Below are 18,768 nucleotides of genomic sequence, written 5' to 3'. Positions count from 1 at the left end.
CTGATTCACAGCTGGCCTTATTTTTGAGTATCTAAGCATCCTGTTGATGTGCGAACTGTTAAAGTTAGAAACGCCGATAGACCTTGCCAAACCAAGGCTTTTGCAATCTTCCATGCCTTTCCAAATGTCCAAGATATCAAATTTTGAGTAATTAAACTAAAAATCAAAGATATTGCTCATCATTTACAACCCATCTTCGGCTCATTGTAGAGTACAAGTCTCCTCTAAGAATAGAGGGGTTAGGCTATAGTTTACCATGCCAGCCCAATGTAGTTTAGTAAATTTTACAAATGTAGGTTTTTTCACGATGTTTTTCCTTCACCGTTTGAGACACGTGATATTTAATTCGTTAAAATTAACTTAAAGTTGAAGGTGCATGCCCCGTACTGGATTCGAATCTTTGCCCTCCGAATCGAAGGCAGAGATCATATCCACTGGGCTATTACGGCTCCTATGGTATTGTTAATGTAATGCACTAAATCACACTTCACACTAATGTTATAAAGGCGAAAGTTTGTGTGTAAGTGTGTAAGTATGTTTGTTCCTCTTTTACACTGCAGCTACTGAAGCGATTTGGCTGAAATTTGAAATGGAAATAGATTTTACTCTGGATTAACACATCTACTTTTTATCCCGGAAAAAGTCATGGTTCCCGCGGGATTTGTGAAAAACTGAATTCCACGCGGACGAAGTCGTGGGCGTCCGCTAGTATACAATAAATATTTCGTAAGATAGGTACCACATTATTTGGCGAATGAATGAGAAAGAGATCAACGTAATCCAGCCTCAACCTCCTCAAATTTTCCTTGAGTGATGGTACCACCTTCTTTCGGGATGGTACAGATCCGTCCAGCTGAAATATATAATTCACATCATAGTATTTTTATACTCAGACTGTCAGAGTATAATAATAATCTTTTTAACATTGATGTTAGAAGAAAAAAGAGTTAGATAGGTTATACGCAGACCGAACGTGGCTCGTGACTATGCTAATTAGCAAACCAGCCTGGCCTACGGCTATGGCCTTGGCCTATTTCCAATTTTGGTTATTATTATCAACGTAATACAGACGTACCCCGCCAAGCGATTAAGCGTTCCGGTACGATGTCGTGTAGAAACCGAAAGGAGTGTAGATTTTCATCCTCCTCCTAACAAGTTAGCCCTTTTCCATCTTAGACTGCATCATCACTTACTATCAGGTGAGATTGTAGTCAAGGGCTAACTTGTAAAAAATAAAAAAAAGACATCATTGCTTTTTCATAAAAATGGAACCGACTTCAAAGACGTATTTCAGTTATTTTAACACAAAACTATTAAACCGATTTTCATGACAACGAAATGGGACCAATCTGGAAATATATAAACTATATAACTGGAAGTATACAATCTGGAATTAAAAAAAAAAAAATCAAAATTTGGTATAAATGGCGAAGTTATGAGGTACCTCACATTAAAAAAAAAACATACGCATCGAAAAAAAAATAAGGAGGATCTCACCTCCTTATTTTTTTGAAGTCGGTTTAAAAGTATTGCATTAGGTATGCGAGTGTCTTCATTTTTACCTTGGTCGTGATAAACATTTCTTCTCTAGAAACGACTCCCCGTCTGAACACATTAGAGAGAGCTTGTCCAATTAAATGCTCATTGCCATAGAGATGCGCAGTATCCAAATGTCTGACTCCAACTTCAATTGCGTATGTTATAGATGGAATTACTTTAGGTAAATCAGGTATCTAAAACATTTTCATTTAATAATGTCATTTTATAGACAACTAGCTGACGCCGCGTGGTTCCTGTTCCCGTAGGAATATGGAGATAATATATAACCTAAAGCCTTCTTCGATAAATGGGCTATCTAACACTGAAATTATTTTTCAAATCGGACCATAGTTCCTGAGATTAGCGCGTTCAAGCAAACTAACAAACTCTTCGTAGACCCCGTTCCCGTGAGAATGGGGTTAGAAACACATATATATATAAACACTTACAAATAACATGGCTTTCTAGTAATAATAGAATTTTGAAAATTGGTTAGTAGATTTAGACAATATTACCCCTACAACACCACAAACTTTACCACTTAATATTTTTTTTTTATATTTATCTTTGTTAAAAGGTAAAGTTTGTGATTTGCGATCTCTATATATCCAAATTTAAAAAATTATCTTGCCTTTAATGCCACGTTATTTATAACTTTCACATGCTATATCTATTTTATCCCCTCATTTCCACGTGAACGGTAAGTTTTCTGATGTGAAATAAAATAAATCAAACAAAGCTACTACTTACATCAGCCCAAGTACCTAAAGCAACTGCCGGTATTAAATTCCCATCGTTCAGTAACTTATATTTTTCCACACAAACGTTAGTAGAACAAGACAGCTCTACCTGCAATAGATTACGTTTATTAAATACTAGCTGATGCCGCGCGGTTTCACCCGCGTGGTTCCCGTTCCCGTAGGAATACGGGGATAAAATATAGCCTATAGCCTTCCTCGATTAATGGGCTATCTAACACTGAAAGAATTTTTCAAATCGGACCAGTAGATCCTGAGATTAGCGCGTTCAATCAAACAAACAAACAAACAAACTCTTCAGCTTTATAATATTAGTATAGATATAAGCGCCAATGATTAAACAAAACGATATGTTACTAACTCGGACTAATTACAAAAGGACTAGTATCGTAAATTCACGAACAAAATTGGCTGTCATATTTGAGGGAAACTAGCTTAGATTACGTATACGTATATCTTATACTAAATTAAAAGTTGTTAACCGTTTTCTACGTCATTTAACTACACAAAAAGGCTTACACGATTACAAACTATATTACACATCTGATGAAAGCCGAAAAGGAAAAAGTAAGACCTTCCTTACGAGATTACCGCCATGTGGAATGTTGAGTCAACTAACGTATATTGTCCCGATGATAAAGCCAAAATGCTTCGACCAACATCTTAAGAAGCTGTCACTTAATTGTTGGATCAAGGGCACAGAAGGCAGTGATTCTTGAGACGCTGCGTATTGTGAGGAAGTTTTTCACTCTGGAGCCCTGACCACAGATTGCTTGGGCACTCAAATGCTCAGCAGCGGGAGGGTTGATTTTTTTTATAAATTTTTAATAGTGATTTGTGTATAAAAATTCTAACATTGTTAAAATTTTAAAAAAAGGATTAATAAATATATGAGAGATTAAAAAAAATATGGATTACTTACAACTTCCAATAGCATATAAATAAATATGACAATCCGCATTTCGGTACATTAAACACCGTACTCTTCTACGTGTATATGCAAATGTGATTACACAACAAGTTTTTTAGGTTTTATTCATAGTTATCACACCTAATATACATGTATTGTAATTAATACATACGTAAATGTGTTACACACAACGTTTATCTCGAATTACATACCTACGTACTTTAGTACGATATCTTAATTTACGAAGTTAAAAAAAACATACCGATCAACTTGAGAACCTCCTCCTCCTTTTTGAAATCGGTTAAAAATACTGCATCTATATGTTCGCAAGCTAGGATTTTTTTTACACTCGAGTATAATATGTATTTTTAAACGGTTTTATATAGCTTGACATTTTTTTTCACCGTCCATTTTAGTGTCCGGCAGACGAATTCAAAAAATATTATATCGTGTAGGTATGGTATGTTTATTACAAAAATAATTTTAGTGCCAATTTTACATTGTGGTTCATGAGTTAGGAGTAAAGTTTAGATTTTGGCTGTTAGCCGATCACCTAACGCCTAGTTTGGACTACTTTAGCATTTTAGTCGAGTAGCGTACTAAAACTACTTGGTACTGCCTACAATTTTAAACTACAGTTCACAAGTGAATGGTGGTTTGCAAGATGAACAACCTACAACCATCGATCTCCTATTAAAAAGTGGATACACAATCATCGACCAAAAAACGTCCCCACTGTGTCACCACAGTGCCAAACACAATTTCTTGGCACTCAATTCAAGGAGTCACATTTGCAAATTCAACCTTAAACTCAATGCTTAAGGTTAAATTTGCTCTGACTAACCTATTCGACTAAATTGTTGGTGTTCAGACACGTTTAGCAGCTAAATTTTACGCTACTCGACTAAACTACTAAGATAGTCCAGAACAAGCCTTAATAGTCTCAAGGGCGTACTAGTGGCAATCAATACAATCCTAACATCAGTCTCTCACAATTGATGCGAGAACCATGACTTTTTCCACGATAAAAAATACTCTAGATATGTGTTTATCCAGGATCTATCTTTTTTCAGTAGTCGGACAGTTGTCTCTCTGCTCTTGGTAAGCTCAAAAACCTTTAGTGATTTCACCAATACATAGAATTATTATTTAAGAGAAAGGATTAGATATATGATTTATTCGTAAGATTTATTCACGATCATGAAATAAATGAAAGAAAATTATAATATTGAACTTTAATATGAACTGTTATAATAATAGGGATGATGACAGTTTTTAAAATTGTATATAAATTAACAGTATACTAATAGTAAAGCAATTTTGTAAAAGGAACAGGGTATCTGCGATCATTACTTTCGGAACTACAGGGATTTAAAGAGTCAGATTTGCGGCGCTGCCGCGGATCCCTGAAAAACGCCCCATACAAAATGGCTCGAACTAATGACGTCGTAGCCAATGTAATGATCGTTAGATTTGTATGCGCGTTCAAACAAAATTACTAATATCTTTGTTATTTGTGCGTTTATGCTTATAGTTCATATATTAAAAAATGTCACATTTAATGTAAGGAAGCTAAAACTGTATGAATTTTCATCTAATTACGATAAAATATTTTTAATAGATTTTGAAATTTTATAATCTCATTTATTTTGCAAATATTCCGACAATCTTTGCTTTTTATGTATAAATTAGTTAATATTGACCCTATTTACCCGAATGTATCATAAAAATCAATATATTCAAACCTAGTCATCATCCCCATTGTTGTCATTTTCGTCGAGATTTATGTAATATTTACTGCTCATCTTTGCGAAATACATATTACGTACATATTAACAAAGGTGTTAATATTATATTATCCGCAAATGTCGATAGTGGCCGACTTAAAAAAATCTTAACGTTATGCTAGCCACAAACGGTCAATTATTCTCACATTTCTGTAGCACCCACGATTGATCGTGTATTGGTCACTGCGTACATGACTTGCATAGTATGCTGCGTGGGTACTTCCGTTTGCTTTTCAGAAACGTGAGAATAATTGACCGTCAATGGCGACCTTTATAGTTACAGTTAACGTTTCCATGAAATAAATATCCATTTTTTTATTATTATCTTATTTATTCATAAAAAAAACCATGTTAATATTTTAAAAAGTGCTTTTTTGGGGTTAACATGCCATTGGAAATCTTAAGTAAATATCATATGCTCGTCGAAAGCTCTGGACCAGTTCATCTCCGTCCTCAGCATAAACTGGTAGGTTTCTGTTGAACTCATTTATAGTATAAACCTCTTTTTGAGTAAGACTGAAATCGAAGAGGTCCACGTTCGAGGATGTATGTGTTCTGTTTTGTGATTTTGGAATAGGTATAACAGCACGATCGATCTGCAAGAAAAAAACACACACTACATTCCTTTCTCTTCTAATCTAATATTATATGCATACAGGGTGCTCTGGAGTATTTCTTATAACTCTGGGGCTATATTCTTTATCGATAATTAATTAAAAATGTTCAAAGAACATGTGTTCTTTAATTAATATTTTCGGAGTAAATAATATTTCTTTTGTAAATAGATCTTACAAAACTTCCTTCTTTTCCATTTAAACTTTAAAATGCAAGGACAGATACGACGAACGAATTTGACTCGGCTCCGTGGCGTAGTGGTATGCACGGTGGATTTACAAAACGGAGGTCCTGGGTTCGATCCCCGGCTGGGCGGATTGAGATTTTCTTTATCCAGGTCTAGCTAGTGGGAGGCTTCGGCCGTTACCACCATACCGGGAAAGACGTACGGCCAAGCGATTTAGCGTTCCAGTATGATGCCGTGTAGAAACCGAAAGAGGTGTGGATTTTCATCCTCCTCCCAACAAGTTAGCCCGCTTCCATCTAAGACTACATCATCACTTACCATCAGGTTTGTAGTCAAGGGCTAACTTGTAAAGATTTTAAAAAAATACTTTACGCAAATGTGTTATAATAATTAATTATTGTACCTGATACCGTAAAGCAACTTGGCTAGTCTCTTTTCCATATTTTCTTGCCATCCTCACCAATGTTGAATCTTCAAATGTAGGCGGTATTTCTGTACTGTTTGACCGAGAACGTGGTACGAGATAGCCGAATGGTGCGTATCCCGTAACAACAATACCTTCGCTTTGGCAGTAAGCTACTAAATCCAGGTTCGTTCTTGTAGGATTGACCTGTAACATGTATGATGTAGAGCAGGATTCCTCAAACTTTCGAAACCTAAGTAATGGAACCCCCCCCCCCCCCCTTAAACAAAAAAATAAATTTGACTGTTGAAGAAAATAAGGTTTTTATTTGAATAACATATGAATGAATAAATATATTTGTAATATTAATGTGATGGGTGTGCTTGTTTCTTGTCGCAAATGGATTCAATGTTAGGAGTAATTTTGGACAATTTTAAACTTAATTCTGAATTGGTATCAGTTATCAAGCCACCACCACGCAAATCTTGTCGCGAACCCCCTACCGCCAAATGGCAAACCCCTAGGGGTTCGCGTACCCTACTTTAAGAAGCCCTGATGTAGAGAATTAAAAAAAATCTCCGTTATTCAGGTTGTCTCACAATGTTTTCCTTCACCGTTTGAGACACGTGATATTTAATTTCTTAAAATACAGATGACTGAAAAATTGGAGATGGTGGACTATTAGCCTTACCCCTGTCATTCTGAGAGGAGACTCCTTTATAGTACAAAGTAGGTATGTAATATGCACACCATATAACTTTCCCTCATACTTCATCTTACTTAAGCTTGATAGGAATATCTGAATTAATCAGAGTGTTACATGAAAAACATAGCTCCTCCTAATGTAATTCAAAATGTAGTGTAATTTTTTTGTAATATTAAAATATTGGATTGACATCATATTGACCGGCTCTGGCATTCGCTCATATATTTTTGGAAATAACCTTGAATATACGGACATATTAATGCTTCAAAGATTTTTTGCAAATGTAGAAAGCAACGAAATGGGCCTATGGTTGGACACGTGGGTGTTATCTACCTTTTTAAAGATAGGTACTACTTTTACAATTTCCCACATTAAAGGGAAGACACCATCTGAAATTGATTTGTTGTATATCATTGTCAACGGATTTACAAAATTCCGAGCATTTTAGGATGAAATCAGCCTCAATAGCTCAACGGTAAGAGCGGTCGGACTCATCACCGAGGGGTGGTGGTTCGATCCTCACCCCGTTAGTCTATTGTCGTACACACTCCTAGCACAGACATTCCCGACTAGTTAGAGGGGAATGGGAATATTGGTCATATTCAAAAGATATGGCAAATATTCTTTAAAAAAAAAATGTAGTGAAACAATATCGGGCCCAGTGCCTTTTGAACTGTTAATGCTTAATAACTTCTATAATACGTCATTTTCTGTAATGATAATGATGATGATGATGAGATAGAATATAGATTAACCTCAAAGCGGAAGCTACCACAAAAACAATACTGAGATTTAAGTTGCAACACTAGATACAGATTTCGCGCGTGTGTGAGGAGAAGTATAATACAAAAGATACTCACCTCTATCTGATTGACTGCTGGCCTTATTTTCGAGTATCTGAGGATCCTGTTGATGTGTGAACTGTTAAAGTTAGAGACGCCGATGGACCTTGCCAAACCAAGCCTCTTGCAATCTTCCATGCCTTTCCAAATGTCTAAGATATCAAAATTTGTGTAGTTGAACTGAAACGGAAAATGTTATTTTATTAAATACGCTTTCGTCCATGTAAAATTCAGTTTCTCACTAATCCTGGTAGCAATGGATTTTTCCAGGATAAAAAGTAGACTTTATATTCTTCAATAACCTCCTCCTCCTAAGTATTTCTGGACTGTGACTGATTCACAGTGACGTAGCGTGTCTTGGATGGGCCCCTTTATCTAAATGACTTGGGGGGCCCAATATGAAAAGTAAAGATTTCTTGAAATAGAAAGATGTTTGAAGAACCTATGAATATACGGGAATTCATAGATTCATCAAACAAAAGGAGATTGTGGATTACATTTTACTAATTTTAGCTTTCACACATAAGGGGCCTCTGCAGCTCGGGGGCCCTTATCATTGATACCGCTGATACGGCGGTAGCTACACCTCTGCGTGATTAACTGAACTACAAAAAACTTAATAAAATAAAGTAAAATATTACTAAGGTAGGATACCACATTATAAGGTGAATGAATAAGAAAGAGATCGACATAATCCAGCTTCAATCTCTTCAAATTTTGCTTCAGTGATGGTACCACTTTCTTTCCGGATGGTACAGCTGCATCCAACTGAAATAATTAAGTTTTACTTAAATCAAATCATAGCACAAAAAATTCAGTCCTAGAGGTCGTTTCGTAATAATCATTGACCAGGCGACCACGAGTCAATTGTGATGCTAGAACTGCACAAGTACACATGTTCATTGCTCTTAATCTACTTAAAAAAATGATGTACTCCAGACTATTCTCAAATTTAGACAAAAGAAAGAAAGAATGAAAACTTTAATTGACAAACATCAAAATATATAAAAGCATCAATCAATATACTTCGATCATCATCATCAACATTACCAGCCGATGGATGTGCACTGCTAGACATGGGCCGCTTGCATGGATCTCCAAGCATAACAGTCTCGAGCCGCCAGCATCCAGCGGCTTTCTGCAATCCACCTACCATTAATCAGTCCACCTAGTGGGGGGTCGACCAACACTGCGTTTTCCTGTGCGGAGTCAGATTCCAGTACCGTGGGACCTCCAACGTCTATCGGTTATTCGAACTATCTGGCCTGCCCATTGCCACTTCAGCTTCGCGACTCGCTGAGCTATGTCAGTGACTTTGATTCCGTGTGCGAATCTCCTCATCTCTGATTCGATCACGCAGAGAAACTCCAAGCATACCTCGCTCCATCGCCCGCTCCGCTGTACTTGGATAAAAATGCTTTAATTATCCGTAATCCGTGTGCCTAAGGGTCGTTTTCACCATCTTCTGGTAAATATTTGATATCATATTCACAGGTTTTATCTTTTATATTTGTCATAAAGTAAGTGACAAAGTTACTATTAGATTATCCAGCACTTATCACTAGGTTGTGAAAAGAGTAACCGGCCCTAAATATAGTATATTTACTTAAATTTTACCTTGGTCGTTATAAACATTTCTTCTCTGGAAACAATTCCACGTCTAAACACAGAAGCAAGAGCTTGTCCAATTAAACACTCAGTGCCATACACATGTGCGGTATCCAAATGCCTGAATCCAACTTCAATTGCGTGTACTACAGATGTAAAGACTTTGGAGAAATCAGGTAACTAAAACGTAGCATTAATAATTGCTGTTAAATTGGGCCCACATATCAGACGATACAGAATTGAAAAATGTACTAAAAATTTTGTATATTTTCTTTAATATCAAATAAAAGTAATAACGAAACGAAAATACTACTTACGTCTGTTAAAGTACCTAAAGCAACAACCGGTATTAAATTGCCATCGTTCAGTAACTTATGTTTGTCGTCAGTAACCTTAATGGTACAAGCCAATTCTACCTGCAAAAGATTGCTTTGTATTATCTAATAGCGGACGCCCTCGTCGGCGTTTCGTGAAATACAGTTTTCCCAAAACCTTCGGTACCCTGGTTTTCTGGGATAAAAATTAGCCTAAATGTTGCTCATTAACCTCCTCTATCACCCTCTGAAACCTCCCATTAAAATCTGTCCATTCGTTCCAAATATAAGACCGGACAAACAGATAGGCAATCAAACAGACAGTCAGACAGACAGACAAATAGACAGACAGACAAACCGACAAACAGACAAAAAGTCAGACAGAAAAACATACAAACAGATAAACGGACAGACAGGCAAACAAACAGGCAAACATACAGACAGACAGGCAAACAAACAGACTGATAAGTAGACAAACAGTTATACAGACAAACAAAGAGACAGACGGACAGAAAGACGGACGGACGGATGGACGGTCAGACAGACAGACAGACATACAAACAGACAAACGATCAGGCATTCTAACAGACAGACAGACAGTAAAGCCTGTAACACTCACTAATAACGTGGCTTTCTAGTGGTAAACGAATTTTCAAAATCGGTTTAGTAGATCCAGAAATTACCACTATAACACCACAAACTTTACTTCTTTATAATTTAGATTAAGTAGTATGATTTACTTACAACTTCCAATATAATACAAATAACTATGAAGAGCTGCATTTTCACATAATATTATAAATAATACAAAAATTAAATGTGAAACACCTTAGTATATAATGTAATATAGGTACACGCGACTAGGTAAATTAGGAAAAAACTGTTGATTACAAGACGAGTTTCTCGATTTTTATAGAAATTTTATAGACCCCATATTATCACTACTGTGACATGTGATAAAAACAAGTTTTGTCTCAAACTACTTTCAGTAATTATTCAGAAATACGTATAAAGAAAATACGTAAGACCTATAATATCATGAATTCCCAAGATTAAAATAATTTGCTACTTTGGAAATCGCAAAATTATACAAATCAGCAATATCTGTGGCACAGATAAGTATACTGTGTCTGTGGCGTTTACGGACACTTAAAACAGAAAAAAAATAAAATGAAATAAACTTTAAAAAAATAAAATAAACTTTAAAAGCTAGGTATTTGTCATAGCACCGCCTTCAAACGATTTTAGAGTAATGCATCGCTGAAATCGGTTAATTTTTTTGTTAAAAAGATTTTATACTACTAGCGGACGCCCTCGACTTTGTCCGCCGGATTAAGGAGGTTAAGATAACCTCCTTATTCCGGCCCTCTTGCAAAATCCGTTCTTAGCGGACGTGTACTGACTGTAAACGTCCTTGCAAAATTTCATCGGTGTATATCAAGGTTGTTTGCAATATTTCGTGATGTGATCTTTTGCATGTATATATTGAAACTAGCGGACGAAAATTAAAATCAATGTAAACTTTCAAGCCCTATCTCACTACTTGGGTTGAATTTCAAAAATTTTTGAATCATATTATATTTTATATTTTTTTTATGATTTATGAACAAATTTTTAAAACTATAACTCTAAAAATGAAGGACTTTCCATACAAACTTCAACTTCAACGCGTATTTCACTTATATTTTATTTACTCTTTATATTTTCAGAATAAAAAGTATTCTATGACCTTCTCCGTATTATGATCTTAAACTGTGCCAAGTTTCGTTTGAATTCATTTAGTAGTTTCAGCGTGATGCCCGAATAAAAAAAAACACGGACAGACAGACAAAAAATCGAAAAATTTATTTTAGCTTCAGTATCGATTAAATATTGTCACCCAATAAAAATTTTAATATAATATTTTTTTTATGGTCTTAAACAGTACCAAGTTTCGTCAGTAGTTTCAGCGTGATGCCCGAATAACAAAAAAACACGGACGAACAGACAGACAGAAAAATAATCGAAAAAAAATATCATCAGTATCGATTATATATACCTATATAAAATAAAAATTCTCAAAATATTTTCAGTGTACAGAATTAGACCTGCTACAGTTTTATTATAAGTATAGATGTAATGACAATAGCCACAAAAGCCAACATCTGACTTAAAAGGCAAATATAAATACAGCAGCGACAAAGCAGCAAAATAAATATTTTAAGTTTCGAAATGCGTCGAAATATAGATGCGCCTTTGATAGACATCCTTGCTTATTACCTTATTGTACGTCCTTAACACGTTCGTTGCGGCACTCGGTCTTCTGTACTTTCTCCTGGTGCGGTACGGGGTCTTTAGACCCTGTACTAAAAATTTCTTTGGTGCGGTTCTCTTGAAGAACTAAAATCCTTTTATTGGCTTTAATATAATATAATAAAAGGAATTTATTTTTGATACTGGTAAATAAAAAATCAACTGATATAATATGTTTGGAGGCGTACATCTGCAGATTAAGATAGATAAGCAAAAGAAAATACGGGACCGCAAGACCGTACGGCAATGAATTAGGGCATTTTTGCATATAGGTATTATTTTAGTAATGTAAGTAATAAAATATCGATATATTTAATTCCATTTATTTCGAAAAAGATTAACAATATGTCAAGTATGTCTCATATTCCTCATTTCCTTATTAAAAACCTTTTTTTTTTAAATCAGTTCATCGGAATCTTTATTTTTTTGTCAACATTGTACCTATCCGTAGAGCACAGGCATAGTCTGTAACAAATAATTGTATGTTTGGCGAACTAGCCTGGCCTCTTCATCCCCTCCATAAACTGGTAGATTCTTGTTGAACTCATTTATAGCGTATATTTCTTCTTGGGTAAGACTAAAGTCGAATAGATCCACGTCCATCGATATATGCAATGGGTTTTGTGACTTTGGTATGGGTATTGTATTTCGATCAATCTAAAACATATAAATAAAACATACATACAGCCGAACGTAAAAAGAAGGAGGTTCTCCTTCTTTTTGGAAATCGGTTAATAAAAAATAACCTTGTTTTAGCAGCTTGTTTGGATTATAAAAATACGAAAACCAATGTCGAACAAAGATAATTTACAATATTTGTCAGGACAACTTAATTAACAAATCACACTGTAACCAAAATAAAACCCTAGAATAGCAGAGGACCTAGAATGGCAGACCTTAAGCGGAGTCACGCACTTGTGAACGTCGTGTGTAGAGTTAAGGGCGCCCTTGACAGTTAACTAAAACTTCCTTTTTCCACTCAAGTCACTCTGCCCGCTTATCCCAAGTAACCCATAAAGAAATACACAACAAGAAATGTGATCGGCTAGAACACCACGAGCATACTGAAGCCGAGCGTTCGACGAGTGCCTTATATCGCAAGTCATTCCCACCATCCGATCGCTACCCCAATCTAAGTCCCTACTCTTTACGGAAACAAATAGCACCACCTAGCGTCGGTACGAACCAACACGAAATCAAGCGACGTCATATCCATCTCAGACTACTATTTCCTACACTTGTCTATAATAAACTTCGGACAGCACCGAAAAGTGCGGTGTTGGTCGACCCCCCTTTGGATGTTGTTACAAATGGCCTATACACAACAGTGGACTTCCATCTAATTGTTGATAATGTTTTATGTTGTAATTATTGATCATAAATTGTTTAGTGTGGGCATGGAGAACATGTCGGTCAGGGATGTGAGTGTCAATGCATTCTAAAGGGATCCCTTAAACCTCCTATCCTACACTCAAGGTCACAAGTCCTGGTACCTGTTCGAGGTGTTTCCTCTACCACAAAATAATGGTGCAATCACTGTCCTGTCATCACCTTCGAGAACAGACGCTATTCCAGGTTTTTGATCCAAAAAAAGAAAATATTACTAGGTATATAAAATAATAGCGGACGCCACGCCGCGACTCCGCTTGAGATTCTGTTTTAAGCAAACCCCGCCGGAACCATAGATTTTTCCGAGATAAACGTATAGTAGGCAAACATATGTTAAAAAACAGACAGACAGACAGCCAGACAGATTTACTTTAGAATTTATAATATTATGAGTAATAATAATAAAATAGAAAGGGTTTTACCAAATAACGTAGAACTACTTGGCTAGTATCTTTTCCGTATTTCCTGGCTATCTTCACCAGGGTAGGATCTCCAAAAGTTGGCGGCACAAATTCATTTGACATGCGTGGTACAAGGTATCCGAAAGGCGCATATGACATTACAGTAATACCCTGACTTTGGGTATATGCTACTAAATCCAGCTGTGTTCTAGTAGGATTTACCTGTAACATAAGTAGATAATAATTAAAATAATGCAACTCACTTTTAAGTATCAATTATTTGATTATTATTGAATGGTATTCAAAAATATTCTTGAATTGACTTGTTCGCTAACTGTGGGTCTGATAACAAGGCTCAGCAAGCGATGGAGCGAGTTATGCTTGGAGTTTCTCTGCGTGATCGAATCAGGAATGAGGAGATCCGTAGACGAACCAAAGTCACTGACATAGCTCAGCGAGTCGCGAAGCTGAAGTGGCAATGGGCGGGCCACATAGTTCGAAGAGCCGATGGACGTTGGGGTCCCAAGGTGCTGGAATGGCAACCCCGCACCGGAAAGCGCAGTGTTGGGCGACCCCCCACTAGGATATCAAGCGGGTTGCAGGGAGCCGCTGGATGCTGGCGGCTCGAGATCGTTGTGTTTGGAGGTCCATGCAAGAGGCCTATGTCCAGCAGTGGACGTCTATCGGCTGATAAGGTAAGGTATGGTGGCGGTTCAAGACCGTGGTGTTTGGAAATCACCACAAGAGGCCTGTGCCCAGTAGTGGATATCCATCAGCTGACTCATAATGATAATTCAAAAATATTATAGGAGGGGGGATAATGGGGTGCGCCTCCACCTTAGCACTCTAACAGCCAACCTTGGTATCTCCTGCTGACTAACGAGGCTATCCGAATAATGGAGTGATTATACCATTCTTAAATAAAAGGCACAGACCAATGTCGGGCAGCAGCGATACCGATGCGATCCAGTCTGGCTCTGCGATCGCCAACTCGCATGCTCAGCTTGGCAATTAGGGCATATAACCTAACGAGCAGCACACCAAAAAAGAAGGCCCCTAGGTCCCAGCGGCCTTCGGCAGCAGTCAAAGAGATAGTGGAGCTGGGGGTGCTAAGAATATCCCAGTGATAATAGGACAGGAGTGGGGGGCGCTCCACACACGACCTTCGGAAGGCTCCGGAAGGATGGCTGACATCGATAGTATGCAGAAAGCCAAGAATAGAGCGGGCTGGCGCTGCTTAACAGAGGCCTATGTCCAGCAGTGCATGCATAATGGCTGATGATGATGATAAAAAATATTATTGAAAAACAATCACCTCTATTTCATTGACAGCTGGTCTTATTTTTCCATATTTTAGTATTCTATTGACGTGAGTGCTGTTGAAATTAGAGATGCCGATGGACTTCGTCAAGCCAAGCTTTTTGGCGTCCTCCATACCTCTCCAAATGTCCAGGATGTCGTAATTTGGGTAATCAAACTAAAAAAATAACAGAATTCCAAAGACCACAATAGTGACTCCGTGTAACACATCAAATTTTGACTTACTTAGTCAGAAAACCAAATACAGACGTTTTAAATAAAGCAAGTTATGAAACAAATAAATCATCCTTAATACACTTAAGTGGGGCCTGCACTATATGTCATCTTTTTCCATTCACCTCTCTTACGTCAACTCCTTAACTCCGTTTTCACACGTATCTTCTTTCACTCACTCCAACCATCTCTTCTTTGCCCTTTCTCTCCTCTTGTGGCGTTCCATTTACAGTTTTAACATTCGTAAGGAAAAAAATAATTGTTGGGATTAATTTTAGCGCCTCATCATAATAGTCTCTAGTGAACAGGATTCGTTAACCCTTACAGTTTACTATAAGGCTGGTATGTCGTCAACACATCGGATCATCGGAGATCTTCCTAAGAACCTTATTATGTGATCATTACTATGACATTATTTGCAGTGTTTATCCTAATATGATATACGATAAAACAGCAGATGGCAAGTCAGCTCTTAGCATCTATATAATGGCAAGAAAAATAAATGGTTCAATAAGTAGGTATTGTTATATAGTAAAGAAAATGTATGAATACCGTATTGTACGGTGTGTGGATGAGGAAAAGATCCACGTAATCCAGCTTCAATCTCCATAAATTCTTCTGAAGTGATGGTATCACCATTTCTCGGCTTGGTACAGAGACGTCCAACTGAAAATTATTTTCGATATGATGATAAATATTAATAAATGCAGGTATAAATAAAACTTACCAGACCGCTCATTTATGACTGCTTAACAAAGAAGGAAAGATTTGATTGTTTGCTTGTGTGTTTTGAATAGGCTCTGGAACTACTGAACCGACATGAAAAATTTTTTCACTGATGGGATATATTTTATCTCAGTATTCTTACAGGAACGGGAACCAGGCGAGTGAGAAGAAAATGTCCTGAAAATCATTTTTGTAGTGTAGGTATATCATATTACTCTAAGATGTAATTGTGTTTTTCTTTACCTTTGTTGTTATAAACATATCTTCTCTTCGAATTACTCCTCTCTCAAAAACATTGGATAGAGCTTCTCCAACTAAATGCTCAGTCCCATATAGATGTGCTGTGTCCAGATGTCTGACTCCAACTTCTATTGCGTATATTACAGATGGAATTACTTTAGGTAAATCACTTGTCTGAAATAGTTTTCAATCAATAATATGTGGTTTATACAAAATTTACAATGTATTCGTTAAATTATTTAGTTCTACTTACATTTGCCCACGAACCAAAGGATAAAGCAGGTATTACGTTACCATCGTTCAATAACCTAAATGTCTGATGAAAACCATCAGGCGTATTGGACGCTTCTATCTGCGATTAAAATGTCAATATTAGCTTTATTATTAAAATTAAATAAAGATTAGAATCTAACAAATTACTAATAATAATTTTATATTAACGAGTGACAAGATAGCCCTGTAGACCTCTGCCTTCGTTTCGGTGGGTGTAGGTTCGAATCCGGTCCGATTTAAGAAAATAAATATCACGTGTCTCAAACGATGAAGGAAAAACATCGTGAGGAAACCTGCATACCTGAGAATTTTCTTAATTCTCTACTTGTGTGAAGTCTGCCAATCCGCATGGCCAGCGTGGTGGACTAAGGACCTTTCATTCCTGAGAGGAGACTCTTGCTCAACAGTGAACCGATTATGATGATAAATGATTTGTTGATGATGATTGTCTCTGTGACTGCCACTCACATTTTAATGATAGATCTTAGAGTTATTCTCACTCTAAGGTTCTTAACATCCAAGGCACGACGTAACCAAAAGAAGGAATAATCTCAATTCAAAGAATCGGATCTGGAACCTGGAAATCTTTATTGGTTTAATATTTTGGCTGGTAGGAGGGAGGCTTCGGCCGTTGCTAGTTACCACCCTACTGGCAAATACCTACCACAAAGCGATTTAGCGTTCCGATGTCGTGTAGAAACCGAATGTGGTGGATTTTCATCCTACTCCTAACAAGTTGGCCTTATTCCATCTTAAATTGCATCATCACTTACCATCAGATAAGATTGTAGTCAAAGGCTTACGTGCCCCCAAGCGATTTAGCGTTCCGGTAGTCGCTTAAGTAAGTAAGTAAGTCAAGGGCTTACTTGTAGAGAATAAAAATAAAAAAAATAACCAAAAGCTACAACATTAAAAAAAAAATACTTACCACTTTTAACAGTGAGGAAATAATTATAACAATCCACATTTTTTAAGCAATGTTATTGAAAATAACAGAAAAAATGTGAAACTACCCACGGTTTTATGTAAATCGGTATTTTAATTAAATTAAAATTCTCGATTAATTATTTTATTATTGGATGTTAGATGTAAGTACATATAAGTATTTAATTACGTATAAAATTCAATATATTTTTTTATAATATTCACTATTAGTTACACGTTTTGTGAGCACAACTTTTATCATATTTTGAAATATTAAATCCAAATATTTACAATTTATATAATTATGTAGTCCGTGCGTTGTGGAAGCAAACATCAATCAAATAATTATAAACCGGCATGATTTACACAATGTTTCCTATACATATTTGTAGCTAACAGTATCAGGAACTTGAAAAAAAAATAGAGGTATATCATATCCATACTACTCATATCCAGATCCATGCTAATATTATAAATGCGAAAGTAAGTCTGTCTGTCTGTTACCTTTTAACGGCTAAACGGGTGAACCCATCAAGATGCATTTTGGTATTATGATAAACAATATTGGACCTTGGAGCAAGTAAGTCTATGTTACCTTTTCACGGCTACACGGCTGATCCGATTAAGATGAATTTTGGTGTTATAATAAATTTTTTTTTCATTCTTTACAAGTTAGCCCTTGACTACAATCTCACCTGATGGTAAGTGATGATGCAGTCTAAGATGGAAGCGGGCTAACTTGTTAGGAGGAGGATGAAAATCCACACCCCTTTTGGTTTCTACACGGCATCGTACCGGAAAGCTAAATCGCTTGGCGGTACGTCTTTGCCGGTAGGGTGTTAACTAGCCACGGCCGAAGCCTCCCACCAGCCAGACCTGGACTAATTAAGAAAATCTCAATCTGCCCAGCCGGGGATCGAACCCAGGACCTCCGTTTTGTTAATCCACCGCGCATACCACTGTGCCACGGAGGCCGTCAAATTGAACCTTGTCTCAATAAATTGGACCTTGGAGCAGAATAAAGGCTACTTCTTGTCCCTAAAGTAGACAGAGAAGGGGTGAATAAGGGGTTGAAAGTTTGTATGGAAAGTCCTTTTTAGAGTTACAGCTATAAAAAATTGTACATAAATCATGAAAAATATTTAAAATTCAACTCCTAAAGGGTTGTTAGGTGTTCAAATTTGTCTAAAATAAAAATCAGGCATTTTCAAATTATATTGGTCTACAAATGGTCAATTTAACAACTCTTACATGATTTTCAAAAATTTTATCCCTATGGTGTTTAACGCGTTTATAAAAACTGTTTTCACCGTGTAAAAAA

The 18,768-nt window shown here is 36.6% G+C and overlaps 1 protein-coding gene and 1 long non-coding RNA gene across 2 annotated transcripts; both read right to left on the bottom strand.

The window, feature by feature from the left end:
* On the bottom strand, positions 1-1,727 carry LOC112048908 (uncharacterized). The gene is made up of 3 exons (XR_008251059.1): positions 1,563-1,727; positions 740-853; positions 1-156 (listed from the first exon to the last, which is right to left on the bottom strand). It is a non-coding gene; the product is annotated as an uncharacterized LOC112048908 (long non-coding RNA).
* A 10,541-nt stretch (positions 1,728-12,268) lies between these two features.
* Positions 12,269-17,768, bottom strand: LOC112048910 (aldo-keto reductase AKR2E4-like). The gene is made up of 7 exons (XM_024086613.2): positions 17,452-17,768; positions 16,504-16,602; positions 16,254-16,424; positions 15,837-15,950; positions 15,067-15,228; positions 13,773-13,973; positions 12,269-12,618 (listed from the first exon to the last, which is right to left on the bottom strand). Exons 1-7 carry the CDS (start codon positions 17,488-17,490, stop codon positions 12,403-12,405), a joined length of 1,002 nt encoding a protein of 333 aa, XP_023942381.1. The 5' UTR covers positions 17,491-17,768; the 3' UTR covers positions 12,269-12,402.
* Between the last annotated feature and the right edge of the window lie 1,000 nt (positions 17,769-18,768).

This window comes from Bicyclus anynana, chromosome 8 (assembly GCF_947172395.1).
Source record: "Bicyclus anynana chromosome 8, ilBicAnyn1.1, whole genome shotgun sequence".
Taxonomy (NCBI): Eukaryota; Metazoa; Arthropoda; class Insecta; order Lepidoptera; family Nymphalidae; genus Bicyclus; species Bicyclus anynana.
This window is presented reverse-complemented; position numbering and strand designations above follow the sequence as displayed.

Bases quoted from the DNA above. Each gene is read 5' to 3' on its own strand.
- LOC112048910 (XM_024086613.2), bottom strand. From the start codon at position 17,490: ATGTGGATTGTTATAATTATTTCCTCACTGTTAAAAGTG. The intron at 16,603-17,451 runs GTAAGTATTTTT...TTTTAATCGCAG, and splicing joins TTTCCTCACTGTTAAAAGTG to ATAGAAGCGTCCAATACGCC. The intron at 12,619-13,772 runs GTAAAACCCTTT...TATATGTTTTAG, and splicing joins AAGTAGTTCTACGTTATTTG to ATTGATCGAAATACAATACC.